The sequence below is a fragment of the Drosophila novamexicana genome, unplaced genomic scaffold, assembly GCF_003285875.2.
Source record: "Drosophila novamexicana strain 15010-1031.04,08,12 unplaced genomic scaffold, DnovRS2.1 tig00004554-arrow-pilon, whole genome shotgun sequence".
NCBI lineage: Eukaryota > Metazoa > Arthropoda > Insecta > Diptera > Drosophilidae > Drosophila > Drosophila novamexicana.
The window spans coordinates 3741773-3760459 of NW_020825051.1; the positions used below are offsets into that span (position 1 = coordinate 3741773).

General features: G+C 43.4%; 1 protein-coding gene across 2 annotated transcripts; it reads left to right on the plus strand.

Moving 5' to 3' along the window:
* The first annotated feature begins 10205 nt into the window (after positions 1–10205).
* LOC115769539 (protein melted) lies at positions 10206–18687 on the plus strand. 2 transcript variants are annotated; one of them, XM_030714379.1, is made up of 10 exons: positions 10206–10699; positions 14984–15162; positions 15222–15473; positions 15538–16366; positions 16429–17204; positions 17268–17511; positions 17645–17811; positions 17876–18004; positions 18066–18347; positions 18408–18687. In XM_030714379.1, exons 2-10 carry the CDS (start codon positions 15058–15060, stop codon positions 18663–18665), a joined length of 3042 nt encoding a protein of 1013 aa, XP_030570239.1. In that variant the 5' UTR covers positions 10206–10699; positions 14984–15057; the 3' UTR covers positions 18666–18687. The 2 variants fall into 2 exon arrangements, with proteins under 2 accessions (XP_030570239.1, XP_030570240.1); XM_030714380.1 differs by having other exon boundaries at positions 15000–15162.

Genomic DNA, 18687 nt, shown 5'->3' on the forward strand with positions numbered 1-18687 from the left:
GGTATTACTGGTCGCACTTGGTCACCTTTAGTCATACATCGGCCCGGGCTTAGCTTTGAGTATGCGGCGCTTGCTATTTGCAACGCAAATATACTTAAAATCTGGGCTGGGTACCGGTTCCAGGTTATCCAACCAATACGAATACGCATACGAATACGAATAATTCGAATGGGATTGCAACTCGTGTGCTGCGTTCTTTGGACGCTCACCTGTCCATTAGCGTCCAACTGTTAATAGACTCATCGAAACAGTTTCAATGTTGAGGGCCATAAGATATAACCAAAACGGTTAGCTTTGCGAACGACCTTGAGTTTCCAGTTACGGTTAAGTGCAGCTGATCAAAGTCGAAAAGTGCAGCACATAATCTATTTGGCTTATTTCCCGTTTCCTAAGTACTATATTGTTGACAGAGCAGGGAAAAGCGGAAGTGGATTTGAGTAAAAATACATATTTAGCTGCCCATTTCCGGATTTCAGTAATATGTTGTCAAAATTTTTACGAGGTTGGGCTTTTTGTTCATGGTTTTCCTTCTAGATTAATCTGGCATTAAAATCTGAACACCGATTTTTTGGTCGAAATTCATGTCAAAATCTTACCCCAAGATTCGTCTCTAGACATGGTTCTAAACTTCTCAGTCCCATAACTCGGCCAAATCTCATCCGATTTTTACGAGGTTGGGCTTTTTGTTCATGGTTTTCCTTCTAGATTAATCTGGCATTAAAATCTGAACACCGATTTTTTGGTCGAAATTCATGTCAAAATCTTACCCCAAGATTCGTCTCTAGACATGGTTCTAAACTTCTGAGTCCCATAACTTGGCCAAATCTCATCCGATTTTTACGAGGTTGGGCTTTTTGTTCATGGTTTTCCTTCTAGATTAATCTGGCATTCAAATCTGAACACCGATTTTTTGGTCGAAATTCATGTCAAAATCTTACCCCAAGATTCGTCTCTAGACATGGTTCTAAACTTCTCAGTCCCATAACTTGGCCAAATCTCATCCGATTTTTACGAGGTTGGGCGTTTTGTTCATGGTTTTCCTTTTAGATTAATCTGGCATTAAAATCTGAACACCGATTTTTTGGTCGAAATTCATGTCAAAATCTTACCCCAAGATTCGTCTCTAGACATGGTTCTAAACTTCTGAGTCCCATAACTTGGCCAAATCTCATCCGATTTTTACGAGGTTGGGCTTTTTGTTCATGGTTTTCCTTTTAGATTAATCTGGCATTAAAATCTGAACACCGATTTTTTGGTCGAAATTCATGTCAAAATCTTACCCCAAGATTCGTCTCTAGACATGGTTCTAAACTTCTCAGTCCCATAACTCGGCCAAATCTCATCCGATTTTTACAAGGTTGGGCTTTTTGTTCATGGTTTTCCTTCTAGATTAATCTGGCATTAAAATCTGAACACCGATTTTTTGGTCGAAATTCATGTCAAAATCTTACCCCAAGATTCGTCTCTAGACATGGTTCTAAACTTCTGAGTCCCATAACTTGGCCAAATCTCATCCGATTTTTACGAGGTTGGGCTTTTTGTTCATGGTTTTCCTTCTAGATTAATCTGGCATTAAAATCTGAACACCGATTTTTTGGTCGAAATTCATGTCAAAATCTTACCCCAAGATTCGTCTCTAGACATGGTTCTAAACTTCTCAGTCCCATAACTCGGCCAAATCTCATCCGATTTTTACGAGGTTGGGCTTTTTGTTCATGGTTTTCCTTCTAGATTAATCTGGCATTAAAATCTGAACACCGATTTTTTGGTCGAAATTCATGTCAAAATCTTACCCCAAGATTCGTCTCTAGACATGGTTCTAAACTTCTGAGTCCCATAACTTGGCCAAATCTCATCCGATTTTTACGAGGTTGGGCTTTTTGTTCATGGTTTTCCTTCTAGATTAATCTGGCATTCAAATCTGAACACCGATTTTTTGGTCGAAATTCATGTCAAAATCTTACCCCAAAATTCGTCTCTAGACATGGTTCTAAACTTCTCAGTCCCATAACTTGGCCAAATCTCATCCGATTTTTACGAGGTTGGGCGTTTTGTTCATGGTTTTCCTTTTAGATTAATCTGGCATTAAAATCTGAACACCGATTTTTTGGTCGAAATTCATGTCAAAATCTTACCCCAAGATTCGTCTCTAGACATGGTTCTAAACTTCTGAGTCCCATAACTTGGCCAAATCTCATCCGATTTTTACGAGGTTGGGCTTTTTGTTCATGGTTTTCCTTTTAGATTAATCTGGCATTAAAATCTGAACACCGATTTTTTGGTCGAAATTCATGTCAAAATCTTACCCCAAGATTCGTCTCTAGACATGGTTCTAAACTTCTCAGTCCCATAACTCGGCCAAATCTCATCCGATTTTTACAAGGTTGGGCTTTTTGTTCATGGTTTTCCTTCTAGATTAATCTGGCATTAAAATCTGAACACCGATTTTTTGGTCGAAATTCATGTCAAAATCTTACCCCAAGATTCGTCTCTAGACATGGTTCTAAACTTCTCAGTCCCATAACTCGGCCAAATCTCATCCGATTTTTACGAGGTTGGGCTTTTTGTTCATGGTTTTCCTTCTAGATTAATCTGGCATTAAAATCTGAACACCGATTTTTTGGTCCAAATTCATGTCAAAATCTTACCCCAAGATTCGTCTCTAGACATGGTTCTAAACTTCTGAGTCCCATAACTTGGCCAAATCTCATCCGATTTTTACGAGGTTGGGCTTTTTGTTCATGGTTTTCCTTCTAGATTAATCTGGCATTAAAATCTGAACACCGATTTTTTGGTCGAAATTCATGTCAAAATCTTACCCCAAAATTCGTCTCTAGACATGGTTCTAAACTTCTCAGTCCCATAACTTGGCCAAATCTCATCCGATTTTTACGAGGTTGGGCGTTTTGTTCATGGTTTTCCTTTTAGATTAATCTGGCATTAAAATCTGAACACCGATTTTTTGGTCGAAATTCATGTCAAAATCTTACCCCAAGATTCGTCTCTAGACATGGTTCTAAACTTCTGAGTCCCATAACTTGGCCAAATCTCATCCGATTTTTACGAGGTTGGGCTTTTTGTTCATGGTTTTCCTTTTAGATTAATCTGGCATTAAAATCTGAACACCGATTTTTTGGTCGAAATTCATGTCAAAATCTTACCCCAAGATTCGTCTCTAGACATGGTTCTAAACTTCTCAGTCCCATAACTCGGCCAAATCTCATCCGATTTTTACAAGGTTGGGCTTTTTGTTCATGGTTTTCCTTCTAGATTAATCTGGCATTAAAATCTGAACACCGATTTTTTGGTCGAAATTCATGTCAAAATCTTACCCCAAGATTCGTCTCTAGACATGGTTCTAAACTTCTCAGTCCCATAACTCGGCCAAATCTCATCCGATTTTTACGAGGTTGGGCTTTTTGTTCATGGTTTTCCTTCTAGATTAATCTGGCATTAAAATCTGAACACCGATTTTTTGGTCCAAATTCATGTCAAAATCTTACCCCAAGATTCGTCTCTAGACATGGTTCTAAACTTCTGAGTCCCATAACTTGGCCAAATCTCATCCGATTTTTACGAGGTTGGGCTTTTTGTTCATGGTTTTCCTTCTAGATTAATCTGGCATTAAAATCTGAACACCGATTTTTTGGTCGAAATTCATGTCAAAATCTTACCCCAAGATTCGTCTCTAGACATGGTTCTAAACTTCTCAGTCCCATAACTCGGCCAAATCTCATCCGATTTTTACGAGGTTGGGCTTTTTGTTCATGGTTTTCCTTCTAGATTAATCTGGCATTAAAATCTGAACACCGATTTTTTGGTCGAAATTCATGTCAAAATCTTACCCCAAGATTCGTCTCTAGACATGGTTCTAAACTTCTGAGTCCCATAACTTGGCCAAATCTCATCCGATTTTTACGAGGTTGGGCTTTTTGTTCATGGTTTTCCTTTTAGATTAATCTGGCATTAAAATCTGAACACCGATTTTTTGGTCGAAATTCATGTCAAAATCTTACCCCAAGATTCGTCTCTAGACATGGTTCTAAACTTCTCAGTCCCATAACTCGGCCAAATCTCATCCGATTTTTACGAGGTTGGGCTTTTTGTTCATGGTTTTCCTTCTAGATTAATCTGGCATTAAAATCTGAACACCGATTTTTTGGTCCAAATTCATGTCAAAATCTTACCCCAAGATTCGTCGCTAGACATGGTTCTAAACTTCTGAGTCCCATAACTTGGCCAAATCTCATCCGATTTTTACGAGGTTGGGCTTTTTGTTCATGGTTTTCCTTCTAGATTAATCTGGCATTAAAATCTGAACACCGATTTTTTGGTCCAAATTCATGTCAAAATCTTACCCCAAGATTCGTCGCTAGACATGGTTCTAAACTTCTGAGTCCCATAACTTGGCCAAATCTCATCCGATTTTTACGAGGTTGGGCTTTTTGTTCATGGTTTTCCTTCTAGATTAATCTGGCATTCAAATCTGAACACCGATTTTTTGGTCGAAATTCATGTCAAAATCTTACCCCAAGATTCGTCTCTAGACATGGTTCTAAACTTCTGAGTCCCATAACTTGGCCAAATCTCATCCGATTTTTACGAGGTTGGGCTTTTTGTTCATGGTTTTCCTTCTAGATTAATCTGGCATTAAAATCTGAACACCGATTTTTTGGTCCAAATTCATGTCAAAATCTTACCCCAAGATTCGTCGCTAGACATGGTTCTAAACTTCTGAGTCCCATAACTTGGCCAAATCTCATCCGATTTTTACGAGGTTGGGCTTTTTGTTCATGGTTTTCCTTCTAGATTAATCTGGCATTAAAATCTGAACACCGATTTTTTGGTCGAAATTCATGTCAAAATCTTACCCCAAGATTCGTCTCTAGACATGGTTCTAAACTTCTCAGTCCCATAACTCGGCCAAATCTCATCCGATTTTTACAAGGTTGGGCTTTTTGTTCATGGTTTTCCTTCTAGATTAATCTGGCATTAAAATCTGAACACCGATTTTTTGGTCGAAATTCATGTCAAAATCTTACCCCAAGATTCGTCTCTAGACATGGTTCTAAACTTCTGAGTCCCATAACTTGGCCAAATCTCATCCGATTTTTACGAGGTTGGGCTTTTTGTTCATGGTTTTCCTTCTAGATTAATCTGGCATTAAAATCTGAACACCGATTTTTTGGTCCAAATTCATGTCAAAATCTTACCCCAAGATTCGTCGCTAGACATGGTTCTAAACTTCTGAGTCCCATAACTTGGCCAAATCTCATCCGATTTTTACGAGGTTGGGCTTTTTGTTCATGGTTTTCCTTCTAGATTAATCTGGCATTAAAATCTGAACACCGATTTTTTGGTCGAAATTCATGTCAAAATCTTACCCCAAGATTCGTCTCTAGACATGGTTCTAAACTTCTGAGTCCCATAACTTGGCCAAATCTCATCCGATTTTTACGAGGTTGGGCGTTTTGTTCATGGTTTTCCTTTTAGATTAATCTGGCATTAAAATCTGAACACCGATTTTTTGGTCGAAATTCATGTCAAAATCTTACCCCAAGATTCGTCTCTAGACATGGTTCTAAACTTCTGAGTCCCATAACTTGGCCAAATCTCATCCGATTTTTACGAGGTTGGGCTTTTTGTTCATGGTTTTCCTTTTAGATTAATCTGGCATTAAAATCTGAACACCGATTTTTTGGTCGAAATTCATGTCAAAATCTTACCCCAAGATTCGTCTCTAGACATGGTTCTAAACTTCTCAGTCCCATAACTCGGCCAAATCTCATCCGATTTTTACGAGGTTGGGCTTTTTGTTCATGGTTTTCCTTCTAGATTAATCTGGCATTAAAATCTGAACACCGATTTTTTGGTCGAAATTCATGTTAAAATCTTACCCCAAGATGCGTCTCTAGACATGGTTCTAAACTTCTCAGTCCCATAACTCGGCCAAATCTCATCCGATTTTTACGAGGTTGGGCTTTTTGTTCATGGTTTTCCTTCTAAATTAATCTGGCATTAAAATCTGAACACCGATTTTTTGGTCGAAATTCATGTCAAAATCTTACCCCAAGATTCATCTCTAGACATGGTTCTAAACTTCTCAGTCCCATAACTTGGCCAAATCTCATCCGATTTTTACGAGGTTGGGCTTTTTGTTCATGGTTTTCCTTCTAGATTAATCTGGCATTCAAATCTGAACACCGATTTTTTGGTCGAAATTCATGTCAAAATCTTACCCCAAGATTCGTCTCTAGACATGGTTCTAAACTTCTCAGTCCCATAACTCGGCCAAATCTCATCCGAGTTTTACGAGGTTGGGCTTTTTGTTCATGGTTTTCCTTCTAGATTAATCTGGCATTAAAATCTGAACACCGATTTTTTGGTCGAAATTCATGTCAAAATCTTACCCCTAAATTCGTCTCTAGACATGGTTCTAAACTTTTCAGTCCCATAACTTGGCCAAATCTCATCCGATTTTTACGAAGTTGGGCTTTTTGTTCATGGTTTTCCTTCTAGATTAATCTGGCATTAAAATCTGAACACCGATTTTCTGGTCGAAATTCATGTCAAAATCTTACCCCAAGATTCGTCTCTAGACATGGTTCTAAACTTCTCAGTCCCATAACTTGGCCAAATCTCATCCGATTTTTACGAAGTTGGGCTTTTTGTTCATGGGTTTCCTTCTAGATTAATCTGGCATTAAAATCTGAACACCGATTTTTTGGTCGAAATTCATGTCAAAATCTTACCCCAAGATTCGTCTCTAGACATGGTTCTAAACTTCTCAGTCCCATAACTCGGCCAAATCTCATCCGATTTTTACGAGGTTGGGCTTTTTGTTCATGGTTTTCCTTCTAGATTAATCTGGCATTAAAATCTGAACACCGATTTTTTGGTCGAAATTCATGTCAAAATCTTACCCCAAGATTCGTCTCTAGACATGGTTCTAAACTTCTCAGTCCCATAACTCGGCCAAATCTCATCCGATTTTTACGAGGTTGGGCTTTTTGTTCATGGTTTTCCTTCTAGATTAATCTGGCATTAAAATCTGAACACCGATTTTTTGGTCAAAATTCATGTCAAAATCTTACCCCAAGATGCGTCTCTAGACATGGTTCTAAACTTCTCAGTCCCATAACTCGGCCAAATCTCATCCGATTTTTACGAGGTTGGGCTTTTTGTTCATGGTTTTCCTTCTAGATTAATCTGGCATTCAAATCTGAACACCGATTTTTTGGTCGAAATTCATGTCAAAATCTTACCCCAAGATTCGTCTCTAGACATGGTTCTAAGCTTCTGAGTCCCATAACTCGGCCAAATCTCATCCGATTTTTACGAGGTTGGGCTTTTTGTTCATGATTTTCCTTCTAGATTAATCTGGCATTAAAATCTGAACACCGATTTTTTGGTCGAAATTCATGTCAAAATCTTACCCCTAAATTCGTCTCTAGACATGGTTCTAAACTTCTCAGTCCCATAACTTGGCCAAATCTCATCCGATTTTTACGAAGTTGGGCTTTTTGTTCATGGTTTTCCTTCTAGATTAATCTGGCATTAAAATCTGAACACCGATTTTTTGGTCGAAATTCATGTCAAAATCTTACCCCAAGATGCGTCTCTAGACATGGTTCTAAACTTCTCAGTCCCATAACTCGGCCAAATCTCATCCGATTTTTACGAGGTTGGGCTTTTTGTTCATGGTTTTCCTTCTAGATTAATCTGGCATTAAAATCTGAACACCGATTTTTTGGTCGAAATTCATGTCAAAATCTTACCCCTAAATTCGTCTCTAGACATGGTTCTAAACTTCTCAGTCCCATAACTTGGCCAAATCTCATCCGATTTTTACGAAGTTGGGCTTTTTGTTCATGGTTTTCCTTCTAGATTAATCTGGCATTAAAATCTGAACACCGATTTTTTGGTCGAAATTCATGTCAAAATCTTACCCCTAAATTCGTCTCTAGACATGGTTCTAAACTTCTCAGTCCCATAACTTGGCCAAATCTCATCCGATTTTTACGAAGTTGGGCTTTTTGTTCATGGTTTTCCTTCTAGATTAATCTGGCATTAAAATCTGAACACCGATTTTTTGGTCGAAATTCATGTCAAAATCTTACCCCAAGATTCGTCTCTAGACATGGTTCTAAATTTCTCAGTCCCATAACTTGGCCAAATCTCATCTGACTTTTACGAGGTTGGGCTTTTTGTTCATGGTTTCCCTTCTAGATTAATCTGGCATTAAAATCTGAACACCGATTTTTTGGTCGAAATTCATGTCAAAATCTTACCCCAAGATTCGTCTCTAGACATGGTTCTAAGCTTCTCAGTCCCATAACTCGGCCAAATCTCATCCGATTTTTACGAGGTTGGGCTTTTTGTTCATGGTTTTCCTTCTAGATTAATCTGGCATTAAAATGTGAACACCGATTTTTTGGTCGAAATTCATGTCAAAATCTTACCCCAAGATTCGTCTCTAGACATGGTTCTAAACTTCTCAGTCCCATAACTCGGCCAAATCTCATCCGATTTTTACGAGGTTGGGCTTTTTGTTCATGGTTTTCCTTCTAGATTAATCTGGCATTAAAATCTGAACACCGATTTTTTGGTCGAAATTCATGTCAAAATCTTACCCCAAGATTCGTCTCTAGACATGGTTCTAAACTTCTCAGTCCCATAACTCGGCCAAATCTCATCCGATTTTTACGAGGTTGGGCTTTTTGTTCATGGTTTTCCTTCTAGATTAATCTGGCATTAAAATCTGAACACCGATTTTTTGGTCGAAATTCATGTCAAAATCTTACCCCAAGATTCGTCTCTAGACATGGTTCTAAACTTCTCAGTCCCATAACTCGGCCAAATCTCATCCGATTTTTACGAGGTTGGACTTTTTGTTCATGGTTTTCCTTCTAGATTAATCTGGCATTAAAATCTGAACACCGATTTTTTGGTCGAAATTCATGTCAAAATCTTACCCCAAGATTCGTCTCTAGACATGGTTCTAAACTTCTGAGTCCCATAACTTGGCCAAATCTCATCTGATTTTTACGAGGTTGGGCTTTTTGTTCATGGTTTCCCTTCTAGATTAATCTGGCATTAAAATCTGAACACCGATTTTTTGGTCGAAATTCATGTCAAAATCTTACCCCAAGATTCGTCTCTAGACATGGTTCTAAACTTCTGAGTCCCATAACTTGGCCAAATCTCATCCGATTTTTACGAGGTTGGGCTTTTTGTTCATGGTTTTCCTTCTAGATTAATCTGGCATTAAAATCTGAACACCGATTTTTTGGTCGAAATTCATGTCAAAATCTTGCCCCAAGCAGATAAATTGAAGAAAATATCAAATAGTAAATTATAAATAGCTTATTTTTTTAAAATTAATTCTCACATTTTTTGATAGAAAAACCTTTAAATGAAATTATTTGCTTCGATTTAAAACGAATTTCCACTTTTTATTCAACATTGACAACTCTACAAAAAACTCGTTAAATTCAAAAGTCTGCGTTAGCAACATTTCAGTTGCTGCTGGCAACACGCGTTGCTGTTGCGCCGGCTGCTCAACAGGTGAGCACAGGTGAGAGGCAGACGGCCAAACGAGAAGCGGAACAAAAAAAAAACAACAATGCGCGCTGCGCTTTTTGTTTATGAATGAAAAGCGCAAAAGTAAACCATGATAAATGTGTGTGCACGAGCAAAATCGAGCAACAACAAGTTGCCAGATCGGGATCGCCAGACTGCGAGAGAGAGAGCGAGGGACAGAGAGAGAGAGAGAGTGCAAGAGAGAGAGAGAGCCGACTGGCCCGTTCGGCAGCAGGCAGCAGGCAGCCTTAGCTCTGGGCAACTGGCAACTGGTGCTGGCAGTTCAGTCTACGTTTTGGCCTAAACGCGTTTGCTTGGACTTGGCCAGCGCGCATGAGCCGTCGGTTAGTCTGCGCTGTTTACCCTCTCTCTCTCCAACAGTGTGTGTGTGTGTGTGTGTTAACAAAATGTGATTAGCAAAAATACAAAAGAAGAAAAGAAGGCAACGCAATATAAAAGCATTGTGGCAAAAAGAACAGAAAGCGCAAAAAGTGTGTTAAAAATAACAAAAACGCAACGAAAACAAAACAATTTTCGCTTCATTTTATATTTTTGTTATTTGCATAAATACATACAAAACATACACATAAAAGCCATACAAATATATTGTTAACAGCAATGCTGAATTTTTTGCTTTATCGGCAACGGCAGCAGCAACAATAAAATTCATATTGAACTACACCCAAAAGCCAACGGCGGCAACAACAACAACAATAACGGCGCAACGGCGGCTGTGCGGCTGACTTGGCCGACAGCTCACCAACAGCAGCAGCAACAACAACAACAACAACAACAACAACCAAAGCCGTCGTCTACCTTTTTCGTGCCTTTTCAAGTGTTTTTCATAGCTGCGCTGCGCCCCCCCGCTCAGCAGAGCATAGAGCCAGCGAGCGAGCGAGAGGGAAAGAGAGAGGGAGAGAGAGAGAGTTAGTGTGTGCGAGTGAGAGCGCGTATCTGGTTTGGCGCTGTATTCAGTCTCGGCTTCGACCAGTTTCAGCTCCCTGATATGAACCAGCTGTGTCTGCCTGGGCCCGCAATACATGCACAGACACACACACACGCACACACATATATGTATATATATATATGTATATCGTCGACAGAGTATGCAATTTTGGTAAGTCCAACGTTTACCGTTAAAGCGATCTCCGCTTAGAGACGCCACAAAGCCGCAGCTTATCTACCTGTTCGATGGCTAATTAAAAACGCGCATTATAAATATGTGCCAAAGTGTTTTAGGATTTCTGTTGTGCGACTTTTTCTATACCTCGTTTTCTTTTCACTCCTTTTTTCAGTTTTATGTGCTGCTGCTGTTGCTGTTGTTGCGCTAATTCGCAGCATTTTATTTGCGGCTCTTTTCATTAATAAGTTTCACGCGCCGCTCATTTTTCAACACGTCGTCCCCACGCCCCTTAAAGCCCATAAGACCCCGCCGTGTACCTATCCCCCCTGCTTAGCTTGTGTCTGGCTCGGATTACCGTGTTGATGTTGTATTTACTTATGTATAACCGTGTCCACATACACACACACATACATACACAGGGGTATATCTGTGTTGGGCGGATAACATAAATTCGGTGATTTTTTTTTAATGCTAATTTCTTCTTACTTGGGTTCTCACGCTGCGGCTTAATAAATTTGCCAAACAATTTGTATGGACAGCTGTGTTTAGGTAGGCGACATGGTTAAACTAAGTAAAGGTAAGAGGGGGTAAATAAACTGGGCTTAAAATTTATATTTCAAATGTAATTGCAATGTTAGTTGATAAAGAGCCGATATTTGATTAGATAAAGATAAAGGTCTCTGAAAAATGGGCTCGAATCTGATTGGATTTAGCCAAAAAGCTTAATGCAACCATTTTCCTAAGTTGTTCCACAATTGCGAGTGGAATTTTCCAAGATCTAGCTCAAGACAAAAGGCTGTATATGTATAAATATGTACAAATAAACCCATTGAAGCTGTGACATTTAGTACATATTAATCCCAAAAGTACACATGCCTGACAAGGCTTAGAGTATGTTTGACAAAGCTGCTGAATTTAGCGAATGCAACCTACATATATTCGATTCTCTGGAAGAATCTATTACCTAGCTGCGACAATGACAGTCTCTGCGCCTGCGTAGGGTGGCCATAAACCAAAGCCAGACCGCAAAACAAGTTTCTGCCAGACAAAACAACAACAACAACAACAATAAAAGCAGCAGCAACAACAACAACAGCTCGCCTAACAAAAGCTAAGACAAGAAGAAAACTTAAGCTATGACTGTGACTCGAGTCGAGCAGCTCAATGGCTGCTCGGAGACTGCGACTTGCAACTTGCATCTTGGCCAGTTGCACGACACTTGACGCTCCCTAAGGCCAGGTATTTGCAACAACAGCAGCAACAACTGCAAATAACTGTGACCAGGAATGCGCAAACAAGAACAAAACACTTGCCTTGCCTTGACTTGGCTTGGCTTGCACGCAATGCGAGTACAAATCGAAATATTGGCATTGCAAGTGCAATACGTATACGCACCGTGTGTCGAATGGTTTATTACGTTCGTCATCTGAGACTGCCTGGGGATAGGGAGGGGGGGGGGGGGGGCAGCTGGGCTGACGATCGTATAACCAAAGCCTTGTCACTTGGCTGCCCACTTGCCAGTTTGGGGTTACCATCTCCTTCTCTCTCTCTCACTCTCTATCTCTCTCTCTCTCTCTTTCCCACTTTGTATATCTATCTACAGCTCGGATCGCATCATCCATGCAAATTGAGTCATTTGCACATGGTCCAAAAATGTCAACTGGTTCTCATGCTGTTCACGTTGCTGAACTCTGTCATTGCGGTCCAGGCAAGCCGAAACTCAGAATTTGTGTCCAGCGATCTATGTGATTTGTTGTTCAGCTTCTCTCCGAGGCAACACTACAAAATCCGTTTCTACGCCTGCTCCATGTTGCCCTGTCTTTTCAGAGGGTATTATAATGTTGTCTTTAAATTTGTAACGCTTAGAAGAAGCTGTCTCTGAGAGCGTAATTTTTATATGTTTCTGAGCAATATCGATAGTATTCTCTTGCTCCTTGCATGTGACTACGATATCATAAACCTCTTTAGGAGGAGGGGGAGTAGCAATATTTTGTTGTTTTTCGAAAGATCTTCAACAAGCTCAGCATATTAATCTTCATCTTGCTCCTAACATAAACAGTATCAAATCGAACTACTATATAATATAGTTTCTGTAGGAACTGGGCGTTGAAATTGTAGCTTTTATATAAGAGCACTTCTAAAACAGCGGTCTCCAAGAGTATTTCATCTTCGGTGTGCAAAAGTTAGCTGTTCTTCCTGCTGTATTTGTATTTGTACGGACTGACTGGCTGGCTAACTGGCTGGCTGGCTGGTTGGCTGGCTGGGCTGGCTGGCTGGCTGGCTGGCTGGGCTGGCTGGTTGTGTATTAACCTGCCGCACCGGTTTCGGTTTATGTTTTAGCCAACGCCATCATCATCATCATCCATTACTTATACTTATATATACGTGTATTTCTATTTCTCTTTTAATTTTCTCTCGAGCGCGCGCAAAGTTGTTGTTGTTGCTGCGACTTGTTGCTGCCTCTTTATTTATTTTTTAACCAGTTTCTTTGCTGCAACCTGAGCGCGAATGAGCCATAAATAACAACAAACACACACAATAATACAACAACAACAAAGTGCTGCGACTGTCCCGGTTTCCAGGAAGCGAATGTCCGTCCCGCTTGTCGCCGTCTGCGTCTGCAATTCGCGTGCAGAGCTCTTTGGCTGTTGGCTGTTGCCTGGTCGACTGGCTGGCTGGCTGACTGGCTGGCTGGCTGACTGATCATGCCCAGGCCTCTATGGATTATGCAACTTTTGGTTTTTATTTGAAAATTTAATAATCCGCAGCGCGTTGGCGTCGCTTCCTTGATGGCTGCAGCCATAGCTCACAAGCAGATAGAGAAAGAGACGGAGCGTGAGACAGCGTCAATCATGACGTGTAGCTTTTCAGCGCCCACAAAGCAAATTCCATTGTGTGAGCCGTCTTAAGGCTTAAGTCTTAATCCCAACAGCCCAAGCAAAAACCCACCTCGCTGTGGAATTCTGCGCATCTAATCAAAATCTAATTCGCAGGCAAGCAAAGTGCATTCCACACTTGGCCGAGAATCATTTGGCTTCAACTTTTTGTCGTTCACCTTAAACGAGTGTCGGCCGTCGAGAGGTCTGTCATATCAGAGCAAACAATTGCCATGTGTTTATTTGCACCGAACACTTTGCAAAGAGTTCTCAGTTCTCGGCTCTCAGTTCCCAGTTCCCAGTTGAGCAGCCAGTCAGGGAATCCCCGCACGAAACAGAACACAAATATTCAAAACGCAAACGCGATTTTCATTACCTTCTGCGGAATTACTGCATGTGCAAAATCTGCCGAATCAGTTGAATATACAAGCCAATACATGTGCATATATCTGTGAATATATATATATGTATATAGATCATATATGCATGGTCAGTACAGTTAGCCTTGACCAACAGCGGGAGTATAAACTTCTTGAGAGATTTCGAAGAGCTGGGAAATATATATGTACATATGTATATACCCCATAAGTATGACGGCAAGTGTAAAGTTTGTGTTTATTTGAAACCCACTAAAAGGTCAGTTACAATGCCCATAAACCCCCAGCTGATAAGCGTTATTTGTGATAAGAACTTGTGGGCCGTTGCAGATGTTTAATATCATTTATAGTTATGGCGACTTTTTTGCGGCAATAACTGGTTTATATTCCAATTTGTCGAGAAACCCAACCACAACATAGGAAATCCAGTCAAATGGGAAAAACAAGAAAAGGCAGAAAGGGTGTAACTGACTTTGTAATACCCAATCCCATTTGAACGTAAACTAAAATATGGAGTATAGCAGTAATCCAATATACTCTGCTTGAATTTTGTTGACGAGTGTAAATGGAATTTTTGGCGAGACAAGCACTGGTCGAGTGTATGCAACAAGTATTTGGTGGCCAAAGAGTATATCTATTTATATATATAGTCAGCAGAGTCAACTGCATCTAGCCAGACGCTTGGCTGGAAGTGGGAGCGGAAGAGAAGAAAGCGAGTGATAGAGAAAGAGAGACAGAGAGAAGTAGAGAGGGCAAGTGAATGCAAAAAGTTATTGCAGCAAATATTTAGTCAAGTGGAGAAATGCTGGGTTGCATTTGACTTGGCTGTGTTTAGGCGAGCTCCCTTTGCTCACCCTTTACCCAACCCATGCCCATTCCCAGTGCCAGGCGATAAGATAAAAAATCGCTGCGAGCGGCGCCTGAACTCTGGCACAGCGCCAAAACGCGAAGCTGGCAATGAAAATGCGCTGCCATCGAAATGCCTAAGCAAATACACAGCAGAGTGGCAAGCTAATTTCCAAAAGTGCCATCCCATTGCAGGCTGCCCAAGGCAATGATTGACTAGACCCGTGGAAGACGAGGCCACGACGCTTTCGAGATGCACGAGCTGTTTACAAAAGTGCTCGCCAAGCGCGATCTGTCCCGAGCCGGGGACTTGTTCTCGGTGCCCGATGCGGACATTGTCAATGACATAACGGAGGTGGTGAGTCCCGCCGAGCCGGGCAATCTTATCCAATCTCTCATTGCCACATTTATTTACAGCTGTCCGAAATCAATCCCATCATCTCGCATGCGGACTACGTGAAGAACAACAATGATCAGAGCGTGGTGGAGATCTGTGTCACACGGGTCCTCTCCTGCATACGGGAGACACGCAGCGCCGAACGTTATTGCGCAGCTCTGGTGGATCTGTTGAAGACGTGTCTGCTGTGGAATCTACAGCCGGTGGCTGCCACCAAGGAGGAGCCGCCACATGCCAAGATCGCCGCAGACATTGTATCTAGCATATTTTTAGTGAGTCCGCAACGTGATAAACCAAATTGGAACCCTTCTATAACTCTTTTCCTGCCATTCGTAGAACTATGATAAGAAAGAACTGATGAAAATTGCGCTGCCCATTGCCGTGCAGTTCCTGCCCAAGGGCAACAAGGAGCTGTCGCGGAATTTAGCCAGCTACCTGTCCCTGGCCGCCATCGACTATGCCTATTTGCTGATAGACTTCATGGATCCCATCATGGATTCCATACTCTCCGGCAATTATGGCCTGCTGCGCGTGCTCTCCCAGGTGTACGAGGTGTCCCCGGAGACGGTGACGCCGCACGCGCCGCTGCTCATTCCACTGCTGCCCCAATGCGACGCCCAGGAGCGCATGGCAGTCTTTCAGCTCTATTTGCTGATTGTGCAGAAGTCGCCGGCAGTGCTGGAGTCGTGTGTGCCGCAGCTATGTGACTTCCTCCAAGACAGCGACACCTCCAACATCACCATGCAAATCCTACTCAAGCTGGCGCAGCATGCTCCTCACCTGCTGGTCGAGCACTTCGATCAGCTGCGTCTGGCTGCAAAGACTAATCCCAGCACCGTAACGCTGTGCGCCCAGATACTGACCACGTCCGGCATTGGCAGCAAGGAGACGGCGCAACAGGCACTGGACTTTGTGCTCGAGCATCTGCCCACCCAGGCGCTGCTGCAGCAGGAGGCGACGCGACTCTGCTCCGCCTATCCCGTGCTCTTCACGGACAAGGTGCTCGCCTGTGTGCGTCAGAAGAATGCGGCGCTCAGCTCCCAGCATGACGTGGGCAATGCCGCGGGCAACAAGATCTCTGGCGGTGTCACCATTGTAAGCCTCAACAGCAGCACCAGTCCCAGCTCCAGCCCCAGCGCCAGCACCAGCACACAGATCAAGCCAGGTAAGGCACCTACACTTCAATCCCTTCAGTTAAATCTCCATTGACTGCCCTGCACGTTACAGCTCCTACTGCTACGCCCGCCAGCAGCAGCTCCAACATTGTGCCGCAGCCGAACGCGGTTAACGCCACGCTCGCCACGCCCAGTGCGGCGCCCGCGCCGGTGGCCACCTCAACGCCAGCGGCTGTGCCCGTTGCCACGGCCACGCCCACACCTCCGCATACGGGCTACACGCGACGCGTTAAGCTGGGCGACTCCCGCAGCACTGGACGCCTGCATCCCGCGAGCAATACACACAGAAGCGTCACCCGGCTCAACGTGGCCAGCGGCTCCGTTGGAGGTCTGCACAAGAGCATGACGCGTCTGAGCAACTCACAAATCAATCAACAGCCTGGCGGCAGCTCCAATAGCAACGTTGTGGTTCAGACGGGCGCCATGCCCAAGACGCCGACGTCGCCAAGTAATCCGCCCGTGACGCCGGTGCCGCCGCTAAGCAACGATGTGATCATCACCGGGCACAATAAGCACGGCATACCGGTGACCTCGGGCGGTGTCACAGTCACCACGTCGCCGTCCAAGGTGCGTCCGCATTCGCAGGGACCCTCTACGCTGCTCAACTCCAGCACGGTGCTGATGAAATACAGCACAGATGCACTGAATCAATCCGTCGGCTCCATATCCATACCGCAATCCGTGGCAGCCTCGACAGCAGCAGCAGCTGCTGCGGCGGCGGCGAGTGCTGCGAACGCAGTCTCCGTGCATCATGCATCGCCAGCTGTGCCGCAATCCTCCAGCAATGGCAATGCCAAGTCCGTCATGAAGCTACCCGTAAATGGCAATGTACCTAAAACCCAAACCAGTTCCTCTTCACATCTGTTGTTAAACTCTTCCTTTCCCATGCAGAGCGAGGTGATCGTCTCGGGTCCCACAACCACCACCAATGTGGCGCCGCGGCGCAGCGACAACACCAGCCGCACCCTGCTGAATGCCAACAGCGTGATGGATCAGCGCATGAGCACCTTCGAGCCATATCAGATAATGCGTGATCCCGTGCAGCAGTTCTGCGAGAAGAACTTTATCTCGATCAAGTCATACATGGACGAGGTGTCGCAGCACCTACCGCCACCGACGCGCTGCAGCATTGAGGGTGAGTCTGTCCATTAAATTATGCTCCTCTCAATTACTTATTCTCCCCGCCGTTCTCCACTGTGCTCTCTTGTTCACCTACACACCTGTTCTCTCAATCACTACTTCATCCCACACACACACACATCACACAGTTTCCAATGAATTTGCAGAGCGCCGGAAGAAGGTGGCCAAGCTGCATTTCGCCTGCCAGATACGTGGACCTCATTGCCTATACTCCAAGACGTGCTTTACGATGCGCACACGCAATCCCAAGACCTGGATACACATGATATTCCTTGACTTTCAAGTGCGACACTTTGTAAGTGACAACCCGGATCTCCAAGGGATATTTCCACTAACGGACTTTCCTGTGATTCCTTTAGGTCAAGGAGAAATGTGTGCTCAGCACTCGAGAGCCGGGCATCAGCAACCTGAAGAATATCTGGCAGATACTCAAGTGCGAGAATCGCAGCTTCACCGAGCTGGTCACCAGTCAGTTTCCCCAGGTCAAGGTAGGTCGAGAATATATACAAATATAAATATTTGGCTCAACTCATTTGACACCTTCCGTAGGACCGCGAGATACTTGTGAATGAGCTGCGTCATTCGGGCTTTCTGGATGTGTTCGAGGTGTCCAAGACGGACAAGTCCAATCCCAATTGCAATGAGCTGGAGTATCAGTGGGGCTGCTTTCTGTGCAATCATCCGGACAAGGCGGTGGGCTTTCTGAACGGCAGCAATCAGCCCATGATTGAGGGTCAGCTGAAGGAGAAGAAGGGCAAGTGGCGACTATTTAGGCGCTGGCGCACACGCTACTTTACGCTCTCGGGCGCACATCTGTCCTGCAAGGGATCCGTAAGTATCCAAAACAAATCCCTGGAAATAACAACCTACTAATTGCCAAGCGATTTTCAGAGCGGCGGCGAGAGCATCGATGTGAATCAAATACGCTCCGTTAAGGTTTCACGCGGCGCACGCAACATACCGAAGGCCTTTGAGATCTTCACGGCCGATCAGACCCTAATACTCAAGCCCAAGGATGGCAAAAACGCCGAGGAATGGGTGCAGTGCCTCAGCATTGTGGTCGCCCACTCGCAGGCGCGCGACAATCCCACGGTGAAGACAAACAGCCTGCCCGCACGCAGCATTGGCAGCAGCAAACCCTCCTTTTAGCTGGCAAGGAATCCCCAGCCCT